At 40.2% G+C, this 14,906-nt stretch overlaps 1 protein-coding gene across 5 annotated transcripts in view; it reads right to left on the reverse strand.

Moving 5' to 3' along the window:
* slit2 (slit homolog 2 (Drosophila)) overlaps positions 1-14,906 on the reverse strand; it is a 98,557-nt gene that overhangs the window by 15,762 nt on the left and 67,889 nt on the right. For all 5 annotated transcript variants that reach the window (XM_088418960.1, XM_088418959.1, XM_088418958.1 and 2 more), the window contains exons 10-24: positions 14,818-14,889; positions 14,643-14,714; positions 11,926-11,997; positions 11,585-11,728; positions 10,536-10,699; positions 5,218-5,368; positions 5,018-5,092; positions 4,685-4,828; positions 2,779-2,922; positions 2,537-2,703; positions 2,303-2,435; positions 1,735-1,803; positions 1,389-1,460; positions 1,111-1,182; positions 969-1,040 (exon numbers count right to left, since the gene is read on the reverse strand). In XM_088418960.1, the coding sequence (XP_088275086.1) occupies positions 969-1,040; positions 1,111-1,182; positions 1,389-1,460; positions 1,735-1,803; positions 2,303-2,435; positions 2,537-2,703; positions 2,779-2,922; positions 4,685-4,828; positions 5,018-5,092; positions 5,218-5,368; positions 10,536-10,699; positions 11,585-11,728; positions 11,926-11,997; positions 14,643-14,714; positions 14,818-14,889 (1,623 nt within the window). The remainder of the gene's footprint in view (positions 1-968; positions 1,041-1,110; positions 1,183-1,388; positions 1,461-1,734; positions 1,804-2,302; positions 2,436-2,536; positions 2,704-2,778; positions 2,923-4,684; positions 4,829-5,017; positions 5,093-5,217; positions 5,369-10,535; positions 10,700-11,584; positions 11,729-11,925; positions 11,998-14,642; positions 14,715-14,817; positions 14,890-14,906) is intronic.

Consider the following 14,906-nt stretch of genomic DNA (forward strand, 5'->3'; position numbering starts at 1 on the left):
ACAGTTTAAAGACTCCAGATGACTGATTCAAAGATATGTTTTAGTACATATTTTTTTATTAGTCAAGAATATCCAAAGGCAGGCACACTGCAGGTCTCACTGTTGTGTTTACATTCCTGAGGGAATTCTTTCTTTCAATTGCTTTGTTACTCTTTGCCTGTCATATAATGTATTGTTCTCACAGCATTTTGTCCTTCATGACAAATCTATTAATCAGTGGCATTCTAAGATGAATTGGTTGAAGCTTTCTTAAAATAGGCTCAATGCCATCTAAATGAATTGGTTGCATTTTTTAATGTATGAGGGGTGTATGACAGTTTTTAAGCATTGTGTATAAGAATTGGTGATGCATGTCCAAAACCAAAAAAAAAAAAAATGGAGCAAGAGTTCAGCCCTTGATAGGAACTTTAATATTCAAAAACTTTTATCCTTTTAGTTTTTCTGATGCTTAAAACTTTTCATACACCCTCGTTTTTATTTTATTTTCATATAGAAAGGACCAAATTTTCATTATGAAATAGCCATAAAACAATTTTATGTGAAAATACACCAAATTCAGTATTTTTCTCGAAACCATGATCATTAATCTGCGGACTTCCCATTTTCTACAGGACGTACCTTGCAAGCATTGTTATGAAATCCATTCCATTTATTCAAATGACATGTGGCAATGTAAAATGGCTTTCGGTGGCTTCAATTTTAATATACGCGAGTAAGCGCTAGAGCGCATCGTTGGTCCAGTCACAACACTATTGCTTGCCTTGTTAGCAAACAGGGTGATTAAAAGCAGGTAGTAGAAAAAAAAAAAACCTCCCCGTATTAATGAGTGCAACTGCAACTTCAACCTACATAAATTGTTGAATCTTTTCCGTCACGGTAAATTCAGATAATTTATAAAGAGCTGTATCTTATTGGCTTTCTGGTTTACCTAAAGAAGTGGTCAATATGAGTGCATGTGTGTTGCTCACAAGTGGGAAAGTGATGACAGGTCTTTGAAGGCTCCTTCTGGTATGAGTGATATATCGTTTCCATGAAGAGACCTGAGAAAGAGTTTAGTGAGAAAAGTCTGGCACGTTTTTTGCACTCCACCTCAACTTGAAGGATACTCACAGCAAACGCAGAGACTTGAGTCCATCGAAGGCCCTCGCCGGTATGCAGCGCAGACGGTTGTAGCTCAGGATTCTTTCGGCACAAATGAAACGTGTTGGAGACATCGATAACGACTTGGAAGGAGAAATTTCTGTTTTGTGGTTATTTTGCGGCAATTGTAATTATGCTTGTTGAGTTACACTTCAGTCCACTTTCATTGGAACAGATGCAGATATTAATCCGTCACAAACACACACTCACATCCAGAGCAAAAGGGAGTGATGTAAAGCCAGACTCACAGGGTAAGCAGCTCGGACATGTTACTGAGGCTGTGGTTGGACAAAGTGCTGATCTGGTTGTTACTCAAATCACTGAAAAGGAAACAATAACAAGTGCATAAACACAACCCCACACACACATGCCGTTCTGTCAACACATGCCTCAGCAAATGCGCAATCCTTAAGCGGGACATAATGCTCTTTTTCACTCAGTTGTACACGGGTGATACAGCACAGATCTCCGACAAAATACCATTGGGTTAGTTTTGGCAGAGAACGAGACCACAGGGTCCAGACATACTCTATTTTATAAACGCCTGTATCGTATCCTTCCATGTAAATGTGGAATGTGAGTACGGACACTTACATGAGTGTCAAGTGTTTGTAATCGGAGAGCTCCACAGGAACTTGAGTGAAGTGGTTCCCATCCAGATACCTGACAGGTGGATGGACAGAAAACCGAGAGGAGAAAGCGGGAGAGAACAAATGAGGAGGAAGAAAAATGTTATTTAACCATGTGGGAAATTCCCCATCTTCAGCAGAGTGTGCAGTCATTTCTGCACAAGCCATAATAAACACGGGACTTTGATATTCCCACGGGCATCCTATTAGAGTTCAGTAAACCTCTCTCCAAATGTGTTCACACACACATGCATCAAGATGAAAACCTGCCCCGCTCTTATCAACACCTTATATTAATCACTTATGTTAATAATAAGAAATTGTAAGATGAAATGCCTCAAGGTTTCTGCCTCATTTTTGTACTAATATTTTAGGCTTTGCAGCATGTTGTTTTAATAACAATAGCATCTGCCCACAAAGCTCCATTTCATCCAAACTGAATCAGCACTGCACCCATGAGATGTTAATAGGCTCACTGATGATAAATGGGCCCATTGCTAAGCCTGCACTTTACGTTCAATGAAATCACTCACAGCTCGGTGGTTTCTTTCGGCAGGCCTTTGGGCAGAGTGGTGAGGCCCTTGTTGCTGCAGCGCACAACGGTATCAAGGCACGAGCACTCCGCTGGGCACCTTAGCACCGGAGTGCAGCTGTTGTCATCATTACCTGAGATGAATGGGAAATGGAGCCAGTCAGGGACACAAGAGGAAGGATGTGAAGTACAGTATATATATGGGATAGTATACTACAGAATATATCCATCTTACCATCTTCACAAGCAAAGTCTTGGACAGCCACGTCCTGGATGGGGATCTCTTTGAGGAAGTAAGGGCTTTGACAGCGAGGGTTGCCCGTGACAATACGTTTCCTCCTTAGCCAATCGCCGAGCCAGGCCAGATGGCAATTGCAGTTGAACGGATTGGCCAGAAGGTTGCTGGAGATCGGAAGGTAGCCAGTCATGCATTTATTTGATCGTTTTATCTGTTTGACGTTTATTGTTTGTACTCACAGAGTAGAGAGAGAGTGGAGTGTGTCGAAGGCGCCGGGGCTCATGGAGGTGATCTGGTTGTCGTAAAGCGACAGCAGGCGCACCGAGCTCAAACCCACAAAGCTACTGTTGCTCACGCAGCTGATGCGATTACTCCGCAGCATACTATTCACATGCACACACACACGCACGCAAATAGACACGCACGCAATTCGTTAGTAGTGGAATATTTTGACTGGATTTGGCACACGGTTTATACACAATAACCAAAAAATAAGGATCTCCAGTTTGTAGTGGAATTTCAGGATTAGCCTAAAATCTTTTCTGAAAAACCAAATTGGAACTTCTCAAAACTAGTAAGTGTACAGTTCCTACTTCAAAGCTGAATATCATTTATGGGAGAAGTCATCCACCAAGCCAGACAGACTTTATCCCCTTGGTAGGGGTGAACTTGAGTAATTTCCTTGAGTAATTTGAGCACCTTGGTTAAAAAAATGCTTGAGGCATTTTTTCTTGCCCCAGGCACCTTCTTATTAGTGTACAGGGCAGATAAAATGTCAAGCCCATCACAGCAACAATTGTTAATACTCTGGATGACACACACAAAAAAAAACACAATAAGAAGGCCGACTTCAAAATGAGCCTTTGTGTACCAAATATATAGATAGGAATGCCTTAATACATTTTTATTTTGAACTTCTCCCCAGCAGTGAACACAATACAACATCTTGAATAGTCAACTGTTGATCCCGACCCCCTGGACAAACAACAAACAGATTGTTGTTCTGAAATGAAGTTTAATGGCCCATTCAGGGTGCTAACAAACACATTATGCTAACATTGCACTTATTGCCAATGAGTGTGGCTGAAACTTCGATATAGCTACGTCGAGCATAAATTATGCGCTAGCTAGGAGTGTTGGAGTGCTCAATATATTGTTGGGGCATGATAGATGTAAATACCTTTGCACGCTTTGCTGCTGGCAGCCTGACACAGTTGCCATTCCCACCGATCAGATTGTAACAAAGCATGATGACTCAAACGAGCCTTTTCAGCAAAAAAGATTGTCTCATCGACCAAAATTACATGGGGGATTTGGAGGAGAAGGAAAGTAGTGTGCTGCTAAGCAGTATCAATGAATTAAACCAAATGTTGATGATCAAAAATGCATTGGTCATTCATAATTAAGTGGAAATGTACTGCTTTGTCTTCTGTGTTTATAATTATTCTTTATTTTTATATGAATGTTTGATATTTCATTGTTGGATATCTGAAGATCAAAAATACTAGATAGCTCCATCCCTAGATGTTGGATGTTGGATTGTGCACTGAGAACACAACAGTGCCTTGCCCAACCATGAAGGCAAGTGTCTAAAACAGTGGTTTTCAACCTTTTTTTCAGTGATGTACCTCCTGCGAAATATAATTTCAGCCAAGTACACATTAACCAGTGCAAAATATTTTGGGGAAAAAAAAAACCCATCCGTGTTCGATTGATTAAACTTTAGAACCTTTCAAACTTAATTTGTATACATGCAGAAACACGCGTTGTTCGCTTTTGGATCACAGAAGAGCTCTATTATAGAGAAGAAATAACTTAAATTTGTTGTATTTAAAATCTGGAGTACCCCCTGGAGTTCCTTCACGTACCCCCAGGGGCACCCGTACCCCATTTGAGAACCACTGGTCTAAAAGACTTTTTTTTAGTTCATTTTTGTGATGGGGGGATTACTTGAGACGTATCATTTTCTTTGATAGTAAATGACAAAAATCACAGTATGGTCGGATGAATAATTCAATTTCAATTTGGAACAAGGGGTACATCTTTTCATAAGTGATAAACAGTTGCTTTCAAAACATCTACACAGATGGTGTATTTTCAAATTCAACTATGTCTGTGCGTGTGTGTGTTTTTGTGTATACCCACAGCGTGCGCAGGCCAGCGAGTCCCTTCAGCATTCGGTGATGTACATTTTCCAATCTGTTGGAGGTCAAAATGAGCTCGTTGACCCCTGAAGCTCCTTCGAAAGTGCCCTCCTCAATGTCAGTGATGCGGTTGTTACTCAGGTTACTTGCGCGTGAAGAAGCGGAAAGAAAACATCAAAGACATGTGAGACGTTTTAGAGGGGAAATTCAGCTAACATTAAAGAAAAACGAGGAAGTAAGCGTCGACGAACATGACTGTTTGCGCTTGGTGACCTGAACGCGACTTCTGTATGGCTACTAAGTGCCAGTTAGGCTCACTACTTCTCTGACTCACATCTTCCTCAGATGGGGTAACTTTTTGAAGATCCCTGTCGCCTCAAGGACAGTAAATTCATTGTTGTTCAGACGCCTGAGGGGAGAGAGAAGATGTTTCGAGGACAAGCGCAGGGAAAAAGGAGATGAAGGCTTGCAATCTGTTCTCAAAGCCACATGGTGACGGATGCGCTCGGTCGACGTCGGCAGTAAGTGACTCACAGTTCGGCAGTGTATTGAGGGATGTGGTCTGGTATTTTGGTGAGCTTTTGGTTGGAGCAGTCCACTGTTGTGCCCTCGCAGCGGCACTTGTCGGGGCAGGCCAGGTCGGCGAAGCAGTCCCCTCCCAGCTTGCTGCGGTAGTCCTCTGTACCTGGTTACAATCAAAAGCGCGCCGTCACTCAGCTGCCAGAGTTTTCATCGGGCAAGAGCCCAGCCCAAGCTTTTACTGGTAATGGCCTCAAAAGTCAATATAAAGGTCCGACACATACAGGTTTTTTTCGTCCTGTCAAATACAGAGACAGAGGTTAAATTCAAAATCCTTACACACATAAATGTTAAGCGGCACTGTTAAACCACCAAGACACACACAAACGCCCGCACACACACACATTCGCTACACAGGCTGTGGGAGACAGACTGCTGTGTCTTGCATCTTGGCCATGCTGTAGGGATTGGCAGGGCCGTTCCATGGTGCTTGACAGAACCATGTTCCACTTTTAGGAACCTGGCAGCCACATGGTTAGATCAAGCACAAAGGAACAACCTGCTGACTGACTGCTCCTCCGCTGGAACACAGGGTGGGGAGGGAAGTGGTAGCGAGCGAGGAGGGGGGGTGGAAGAGGAAAGGGAGAGGAAGGGTCATTTCCCACAAAGTTTGAAAAAAAAAATCACACAAAAATTTGTGTTGAAATTTCAATTTGCATTACACGAGGGTGGGTGAAATTCTGGTGTCAAGCATCGACTTGATTCAAACCAGAAAAATGCCAAATAAAACATGTAATGTAATGGAACCTCAGGTGCTAAAATTACTCTAAAGAGAAGTGGGCGTCTTTGACTAACGATTCAGTTTGATTCAGATTTTTGGGGTCTATGATTGGATTCAGAATCAATTTTGATTGACAGCGATTTCTTCGATCTCCAGATGTGCAAAGAATTGTCATGATCTACTTTGGTCTGTTTTGCAAGAATGACAAACGGAGACATTAAAGTGTCTTTTTTTACAGTTAGTAAGTTTTGAATTGTAAGGTATGTGTCCTTTTCCGCAAAAACTGTCTGTGGCCCACAACTGCTACTCTATTCTTTCTTTTGATTCCTTCACATACCAATCACTATAATGAAAGACAGAAACCTTTTTTTTGATTAAATAAACATAAATGACTTGATGGACATTTTATTGTAATTAATTAAAATATCGAAGTAATTGCACCCTGATAGGAAGCCCACATTATTTTGACCATTGCCGTCATTAACATTTAATGCATTCAAAGACTTTTTTTTTCTCTTTCTCAGTTTGAAATGTCCGAGTACATATGAATGCACCACGTACAACAGTTAGCAGCAAGCATTAACGCAGAAGACTTGTGCTATATTGTTTTATGACAATGTAATTTACTAGTAGTTTCTTCACGTCCTTAATCAGAGTTTGTGATGTGATAAAATCACAATAAAAATGGAGTTGCGAGGAGGAGCAAAGCTAACTGTTATCAACCCCTGCTGCGAAGGTCACTTTCAAAATAAAAGCTAACTACAGCTATTGTATTGACACCCATTCAGATTTGTTTAATTTATTTCTATTTCTAAAATTGATTTGGGGACATTTTACCTTGATTCTGAATCATAGTAAATGAGAATCTTGACTCTTAGGTGAATCATTTTTGGACACTTATAATCCTAAAGCCATCTAATAAATACTTTGAAAATATGCTCCTCGAGTGCTGCAGCAGGCCAAGTATAGTATATCAAGTATATCAAATTCAACCCCAAACGATTATGTCACTAATTCTGGAGCTTATTGAGCATCAATATTTTTGCTTTTTGCATGGATGCTGTCATCCAATTTCTCACATATCTCAGTTCAGCAAGCAAAGGAAAGGCTGTGCCATTAGCTTTTTCTTTGGCAGCGTATCTGTAACTCGGGCTGTCATAATGAGAATAATTTCAGACTTGTGTTTAACCTCAGAGAATCCACAGTACAGTACTTGCTAACCCAAGACAGGTTTATGATTACAATTATTTGTGTGACAATATGCCAGAAAGAATGTTGCTGTGTATATTAAATGTATCTAGACACTATGGAAATTGGCCCTTTGGATGCAATCTGTGCACTTACACTAAAGCTAGGGTTACTTTATCCTCATTAAGTGTCAGGACCAAAATGTAATTCTCACCACTCATAAAACTCTGGGTTAAAAAATATTCAGCCGGGTTCAGAAAAAAAACAAAACGATTATGAGTTAAAAAAAAAAAGACGAGTCAATATTTGGGGGAATTTGAAAATCCAAAATGGTGTTGTTTTATACGAAACAACCCAGCACATTGGGTCTAATTGACCCAACCAAATATTGTCTTCATCTTCTTTTTTGACCCATAGTTGTGTTATTTTAAGACAACTGTTTTTAGATTGCATGTTCGGCATTGGTATCTGTTTTTAATCCCAAACTTGTGAGAATCATCTTCTAGAGTGAGCAATGGGAGGAGATGCCAGTCAGATTGGTAGAAGTGCAAAAGAGAGGAGGCAAGGATGTAGTAGGAGAACACAGTATTGGAGTAAGAAAGTAAGACATCTAAAGACGACAGAAAGGAAGTGAGGGATGAGGTAGCGTATAATTAAAAAAAACAATAGATCAAGTGATTGAAATGAAAGAAAGAAAGAAGGAAGGAGGGAAAAAGGGGAGAAGAAGCCAAAACCACGAAGGGTCAATACAAACCAGGCGTGAGAAATAGGCCGGAATACTGGAGGAGGACGGCCGGGTTACAGACACAAGAAACAGGAAGAAACAGTGATTGCAGGAGTGGAAGGAGAGTTACAGCACCATTGAAACCAAGAGAAGCTCAGTCTTCAAGGTACACAAACACACAATCACACACACACCCACACCCGTGCGCACACACCCACACCCACACACAGAAAAAAGTAGATAAACCATTAATGTCACGGCCACTGTCATCTTGTTGTTGTGTATAAACGCACACAGGGAGGCACAGGGGTCAGGTCAAAGGACAGGATAGGGTGCGTTCAGACGCAAAATGGCGTCTATTTTGTGTGTGCGTGTTACTTACAGCCAACATGGTGTACTCCTGAGTGTGTGAGAGAGGCAGTACAAGGGAGAAAAGAAGGGAGTTTACTTATTTAATTAAACAGGAGGCGGAAAACTGAAAAAGCGGGGAAGAAAATGGCCGCAGTTTGATTCACAGCCTTGGATTCAGAGTGCGCGCTCGCATTAAATGACTCTTTCATCCAAATCACACACATTTTCTTGTTCTACAACAACGCAATTAAACACAAAATTCAATTAACTGCTGCCTTGCAATCAACACAGAGAAATAGTTACTTTATATAAGTGCATTTATTTTTTTTAACTCAGCTCTTGTCATCATTATGATCTGTCAACTTTTAAACAATATTCTTAAAATATTCATCTTTTCCCTGCATGAAGTATCTGGGCTTTATAATCTCAATCGCCCGGTGAGCCTCAGAGTTAATAGCTGCAGTGAACACACACTCACCCCCACACACATGCACGCATACACTGTGTTTTGCTGCAGTAATGACCGCCAGCAGCATCCCTACAGTTGATGGAAGATTTGCATATTTCCCAGCACTCCTATGTGCATGGTATACGCGTGACCTTTTGATGTTGTTCAGCGAACAAAACAGACAAAGCTGCTGGCGGACACACGGCTGCCGTGACGCCTTCTCATTAGCGTCTGTGAAGTGGACTGCTGGTTAATAAAGTTTGACTTATTGCTCCACAGGTCCACATGCATGTGCACAAAGTCTGACATGCAAAGCTTGCAAATCAAATTGTCACTGTTCTCGTTAGAATGTGTGCACTGAGTGTGATTAATACTGTATGTGATCACCTCCTGGTGCTTTCATGCGTAAGGCCATGGTCACACGGACACCAATATACTGTACAGTATATATTATTTTGAATGCTCATGTCTCCTTTCTTCAGAGCTACTCTTCCATACAGAAATCGTTAAGGGCAATAAAACCTACATTCTCAGCCAGGGTGGAGATTCTCTAAAAGTAACATTTAAACATCAGCATGTAGCTTGAGAAAATAAAAATGAGTTTTCAGGCCAAACTGAAAACAAAAGAAGTCATTACATCATGTGGCTAAAGTTGAAATACTCTACTTTGTTGTGGTTATGTGATTGACAGTGGCCAATCGAGGGTGTTTCCCCTCACATCAATCAAAATCAACTAAGAAAGGATATGAAATTAAGATGTTGATATATTCAAATTCTACACAAAATGCCCTTTAAAAGGATATTCACTCTAATACATATTGACCAAGTCACAGCAATTGGAACGATGCAAAGTTGAAATATCTAGTTTTGAGAAACACACATTTAAGGTTTGGCACATTTATCTTTCAAATGTCCATCGCAATTAGGAAAAAGATATTGGCCTGAAACTTTCAGGAAGTGTTAAATGAACACTGGAGAGTAATTTCTAACAACAGGTAAAGTGAACACTTTAAAACTTAATGAATACTTTCAAGATTAACATCTCAACAGATGAAATTGGGCAAAAGTGGTTCTTTGGCCTCAACTTTTCCATTGAGCTTAAAAGTAATTCACAAGGCATCATTTGAGAAAGTTTGCTTGTTTTAATGTTACTACATGTGTGAGATTTTTAATGTTGAATGATTGCATTGGGAAATTTGCTTTAAGATTTTTGTACACGAATGCCTATATATAAGAGGCTATATCGAGAAACAATAGCAGCAGCCTTCGTTTTTTTTTCAAGCTTCTGATCAGCTAATCATCAGTCGACTACTAGAAACTTCCAAGTTCACATGAACAATGAGTGCACAGGATCTTTCTTTTGGACCACACAGCAGAGAAGATATGCAGTTGTAAATAGTGTCTGTGTATATATGGACTTAAGTAAGACAGTTGTGTGAAAAGTGGGACCCTCGTGTGAAGAATTTGAAAAGTGTCAGAGAAAGCACGACACTCCAAAGCGTGACATTCCACTCTTACACAGACATACATGCTCGATGTACAATACCTGGGATGAAATATTGCTCTCTAGCTATTGCAGGGAAACAAAGAGGGAGTAAGAGTGAAGGAAACAACACAACAAAATAGTAGATTTCAGAAAGTACTATTTGCGTTTACACGGTGAGACAAAAAGGTCTGAGAAAAAAAAAAAACAAGCTAGGAAGACACATTATGAGAGCGAAAGCAAGACGGGAGCTTGTCAGTTTCGATATCACTATTAGCTGTGTGTGCATGGGTGAATGTTCAGTCAGAGGAAGAACAATGAGCCCTGGAGGTGTGTCACATTGCGTGTTCATTCATACCTGAGCAGCGGAATTTCTTGCTCTTGATTTGTCCGATTCGTTTGTTGGCGAGCCTCCGAGGGCTGGTGCAGCGGGCGCCGCTCGTCTCGATGGGATTGTCCTGCAGGTAGTCCGCCAGCCACTTCAGGTGGCAGTCACAGATGAATGGGTTTTGGGCTAAATGACTGCCGCACACACACACAGAGGGTCCATATAAGCATACACGCACACGACGCATGGAAGCTGTCAGGAAACTGAAGTTGACCTACAAAGATGTGTGAATCATCATCATCATATCATGTACTGGAAATGTACTGGAGCATGACACATAAATTGCAGGCCGCTAATATTTACTTATTTTGTATGTAATTCATTGCGCCTAAATCCTGTATGAGGTAATATGAAACACCTAAAAAGGGTCTCTGGTAGTGAACGTAGTTATGCGAGTTTTCAAGTTAACATTGACCTCTCAGGGATATCGTCATTTTGTTAAGATGTAAGCAAGTACAGTCACGATTTTGAGTTTGAAATATTAAGGTTTGATGCAGAGTGAAAAACAAAAAAAACAAAAACGCAGGACAGTATGCATTCAGTCGCCCCCTTGTGTGACTGCAGGAAGCCCCCAAATTTCTAATTGCCATATTTATAAACAATGTTCATTATAAATAATAAAAACTTTGCCCTTACAATATCAGTAGTACTTCTATTTCAAATACGACTGCCTAATAGAATTAATTAAAAATGTATTTTCGTTAAGTCTAGAAATACTGTCTTCATTTATTTTTACATTAAAAAACAAGTAGCAAATCTGTGGGTTTTTAAAACAAAAACAAACGTTGTTCTTTAATGTTACTTTAAAAAGATACCTCTAAATTAAGTGGCAAAGCCTGGTGTTATTTTTATGTTAAGCAGGGTGGTTCAGTTATTTTTTTAAAGCAGGTTATCAGTAATGACATAAATATACTTTTTCAAGGAAATAATCAGTAAAGCAACTACAGTAAGTTACTTTTTCAAAGTCACTGTGGCAACATTGTTCAAGGACAAAGTTTTTATTTTACTGTATGACATACAGTGTTTGTATGGCCCTCAGTGATGAAAAGGTTCCCTTGGCGATGGTCTGGAGCTTATTGTCATATAGTGAAAGAAGGTTGAGATTGTGGAGGTCCTGAAAGGCATCCACGCGCAGACACGCAATCTTATTCGCATTCAGTAACCTGAAAGACAGTAAAGATGCATTCACAGTTAGTGAATAATGACAGTGATGGCTATTCCTGTTAATATTTTGCAATTCATGTTTTCTGCGTTTTCTCTATCGTGCTGATTCGTCATCACAAATACCACTTTTTGGCTAAATATCAATTGTGAAGTGTATGCAAATAAGAATGTGTATACAGTATATGCATATACTCACAACAGCTGCAGAGAGAACAGCCCTTCAAACAGCCCTTTGGAGATTTCTGTTATTTTATTGCCGTACAGAACACTATGGAAAACAAACAATTTAAACTTGAGAAATTATTATTATTAACATTCATAATGGGAATATAACATACATTATGCAAACAACGACTGAAAAGATCAATTGAAAAACCAATGCACTTTACAGGTTTAGGGTTAATGTGTTGAACCGGAGATGTGACAGCGTTCACAATTACCCACATTCACACTCATATTAAATAGGAGGCTCTGATTGTAAAGATCAGCACCAACAACCTCTTTTTGTCCATTGTCAGATGTTAAATGTGTAGAAAATACAAAACTTTCAATTGATATGTGTCATAAATGTTTCACTTCTGTTGCTTATACGGTGCGTAACATCACAAGTATGCATTGGCCTTTCCACATTCAAAACAATTCATAACAAGCGATAAGATCTTGTCCAGAACGCTCTGTTTATTTCTGGGAAATTAGCTTACACACATTCCTTTGTAGCATATCAGACATTTTTGTTTATTTTACTTTTAGTTATATACTGTCATATTTTCCATTAATATCCATCTATTACTAAAAGCTTGCAAAAGATCTTTTAGAAAGAGGTCTTACATGTCTACTACTAAATATACTTTTTTGAAGTTTGTAGGCATGCTGGGGTAGGTTGAGCAGATTTTCACATTAAAAAAAATGAAAAATGGAATAAAGAAACGATTTACAACCGATTTAATTGCGAGTCAGTCTGGTTGCTTGTATGTTAATACTTAATGCAATGCTTAATGCTATCTTGAATGACAGTTCATTAGCGTTGAACTAATGCACCCACTGTTGCTTATCAAAAGTTTTTGGGCCAAAGTAGTCAAATTTGTATCCGCTGCCCCTGCAGTTTGATGTTGTTCTGATTTTGGTTTGCCAAAAAAAAAAAAAAAAAAAAAAAAAGAAATATTTCCATGTACCCCCTGCAATGTGCTCACAGACTAGTCATTGCTGTGAATTTAATGTCTTATAGATGTTTGAGGTTTTACTTCGTGAGTGATCAATGAACGGTCCTGTAGTCAACTATGTGACTTGGTGCAGTACCCTTTGTTTTGCAAAACCTTGTTCAATGGACTGACTACGAATCGGTCCACTTTTCTATTTTGAATACATGTTGAACCTCTGACAACATTTCCTATGATTCTTAGAGATTGAAACAGAAAGTAGTTCTAATTGTGGTATGACGCAGATGTGAATGTCAACTGTTTAAATTGTGCTTCTAATTGTTTTATTGAGTCATTTATAAATCAGTATGACAACTGAGTGACTGGCATACACATTGTTTCACTGAAACAATTGTTTCGCTGATTGGACTAAAAATAACAGGACGCCAGTGGGGAAAATCAGGACAAAACAATGGGGCTAGCAACGTCTGTTGGGACTTAGGATACAAGGTTCTAAACCGATTAAAGCGGGATCTCTGGTCACCAGACAATGTCACTTTCTGGCATGCTCATGCTAATGAAGGGCGTGGCTTTGGTCAGAGACTAAAGGGGTGAATTGTAGCTACATTTAAGTCTGCAACTCCTGTTCTGCATCCATTCAGGGTACTTTACCACAACCAAGAACATACAGGGAAGAACACACAGCAAAACAAGGCCCTTGATAAAGAATGGTTGGCCTTTCTTTCTATTTTACAGATTTTAAGCTCTGTGCCAGCCACTCCATTCATGTCAACATATTTAAGACATAAAGTAGATTGAGTAGTGAAACAAAAGCCTCCATTAATCTGCTGGCCGTCACGCCGTGAGGAATGCACTCTGTTATCGAAAAAATAAGACTCTTCACGCTTACTTCACACACACGTCAAGAACCCGGAGTCCTTGCTTGACGAAATACCTTCGCACACAAACACAGTTATTGGTCATTGCGATGCAGAATGCCAAATCAGTCTGTGTGTGTAGAGACATGTGTTTGCAATCGTCTTTTATTTTATTATGCTGAGTGGCAACCTCTGGGAAACCTGAGGCTGGGAAACAACGCAGCGCACACACACACGCACACCCACGCACACAATCAATGGCTCATTTAAATCGACATAACACGCAACGTACGCGTACTGCAGCCTAATGTAGGGAGTCATACTTTAAGTGATGTGTCAGCACCAAGGTGGGTGTCCCATTCATTGGCCGGGTGGTGAAAGTGTAATGAGGTGGCAGAAGCCTCCATTCAGCAATTCAGTTTATGAATTATTGATTCTGGAGAGACGAGATCTTAATATAACTCCCACACACAATAACCCCGCATCGCCTCCCACCATTTCGTCTGCCTCGACGTGGCTTCACACGCAAACCCGACTGTCGGGCCAGCCATGAGGTTGCTCCTCTCAAAAGAGCACGTAGATTAGCGGTCAGATATCTGTTTCTACCACATTTACTTGACACGCTGACACAAAGAGCTGATGTCTTCCTGCCTGAACGGCAAATGTTTGGAAGTCAATTCCAGGTCAGACGTTCCTCTATAAGACAGGCCAAATAAACATTCGGACCTGGATTCAATCAGATTGCTTGTGACTCGTCCAAAGTTTGCTCCTCTATTTATTCATACATGTTTGTCAAATGCTTTGCATATTTCATAAAGTTTATGTGAGATGGGCTAACATCGCAAGGTCAAAACACACGCACGTCACTTGCTTAAGTGAAGACCGTGCTGAGTACTTACAGAGAGTTGAGGGATCGCAGACCTTGGAAAGCATCGGGAGCCAATTCTGAAATCTGATTGTTACTCAAATCTCTGTAGAAAGCACATCGATGACAGTAAAGTTTACATTTAGAAAATGCATGGGGAAGAAGTGTAACGCTGGTGTGTGTGATTATGACATCTGCCTTCTACTCACATTCTTCGCAGTTTCTTATAGGAAGAGAAGGCCCCGGCTGGGATCACCTTGATGGCGTTCTGCTCCAATCGTCTGGAACCAAACAAACA

Source organism: Hippichthys cyanospilos, chromosome 7 (assembly GCF_059441005.1).
Source record: "Hippichthys cyanospilos isolate Australia breed blue-spotted pipefish chromosome 7, RoL_Hcya_1.0, whole genome shotgun sequence".
Taxonomy (NCBI): domain Eukaryota; kingdom Metazoa; phylum Chordata; class Actinopteri; order Syngnathiformes; family Syngnathidae; genus Hippichthys; species Hippichthys cyanospilos.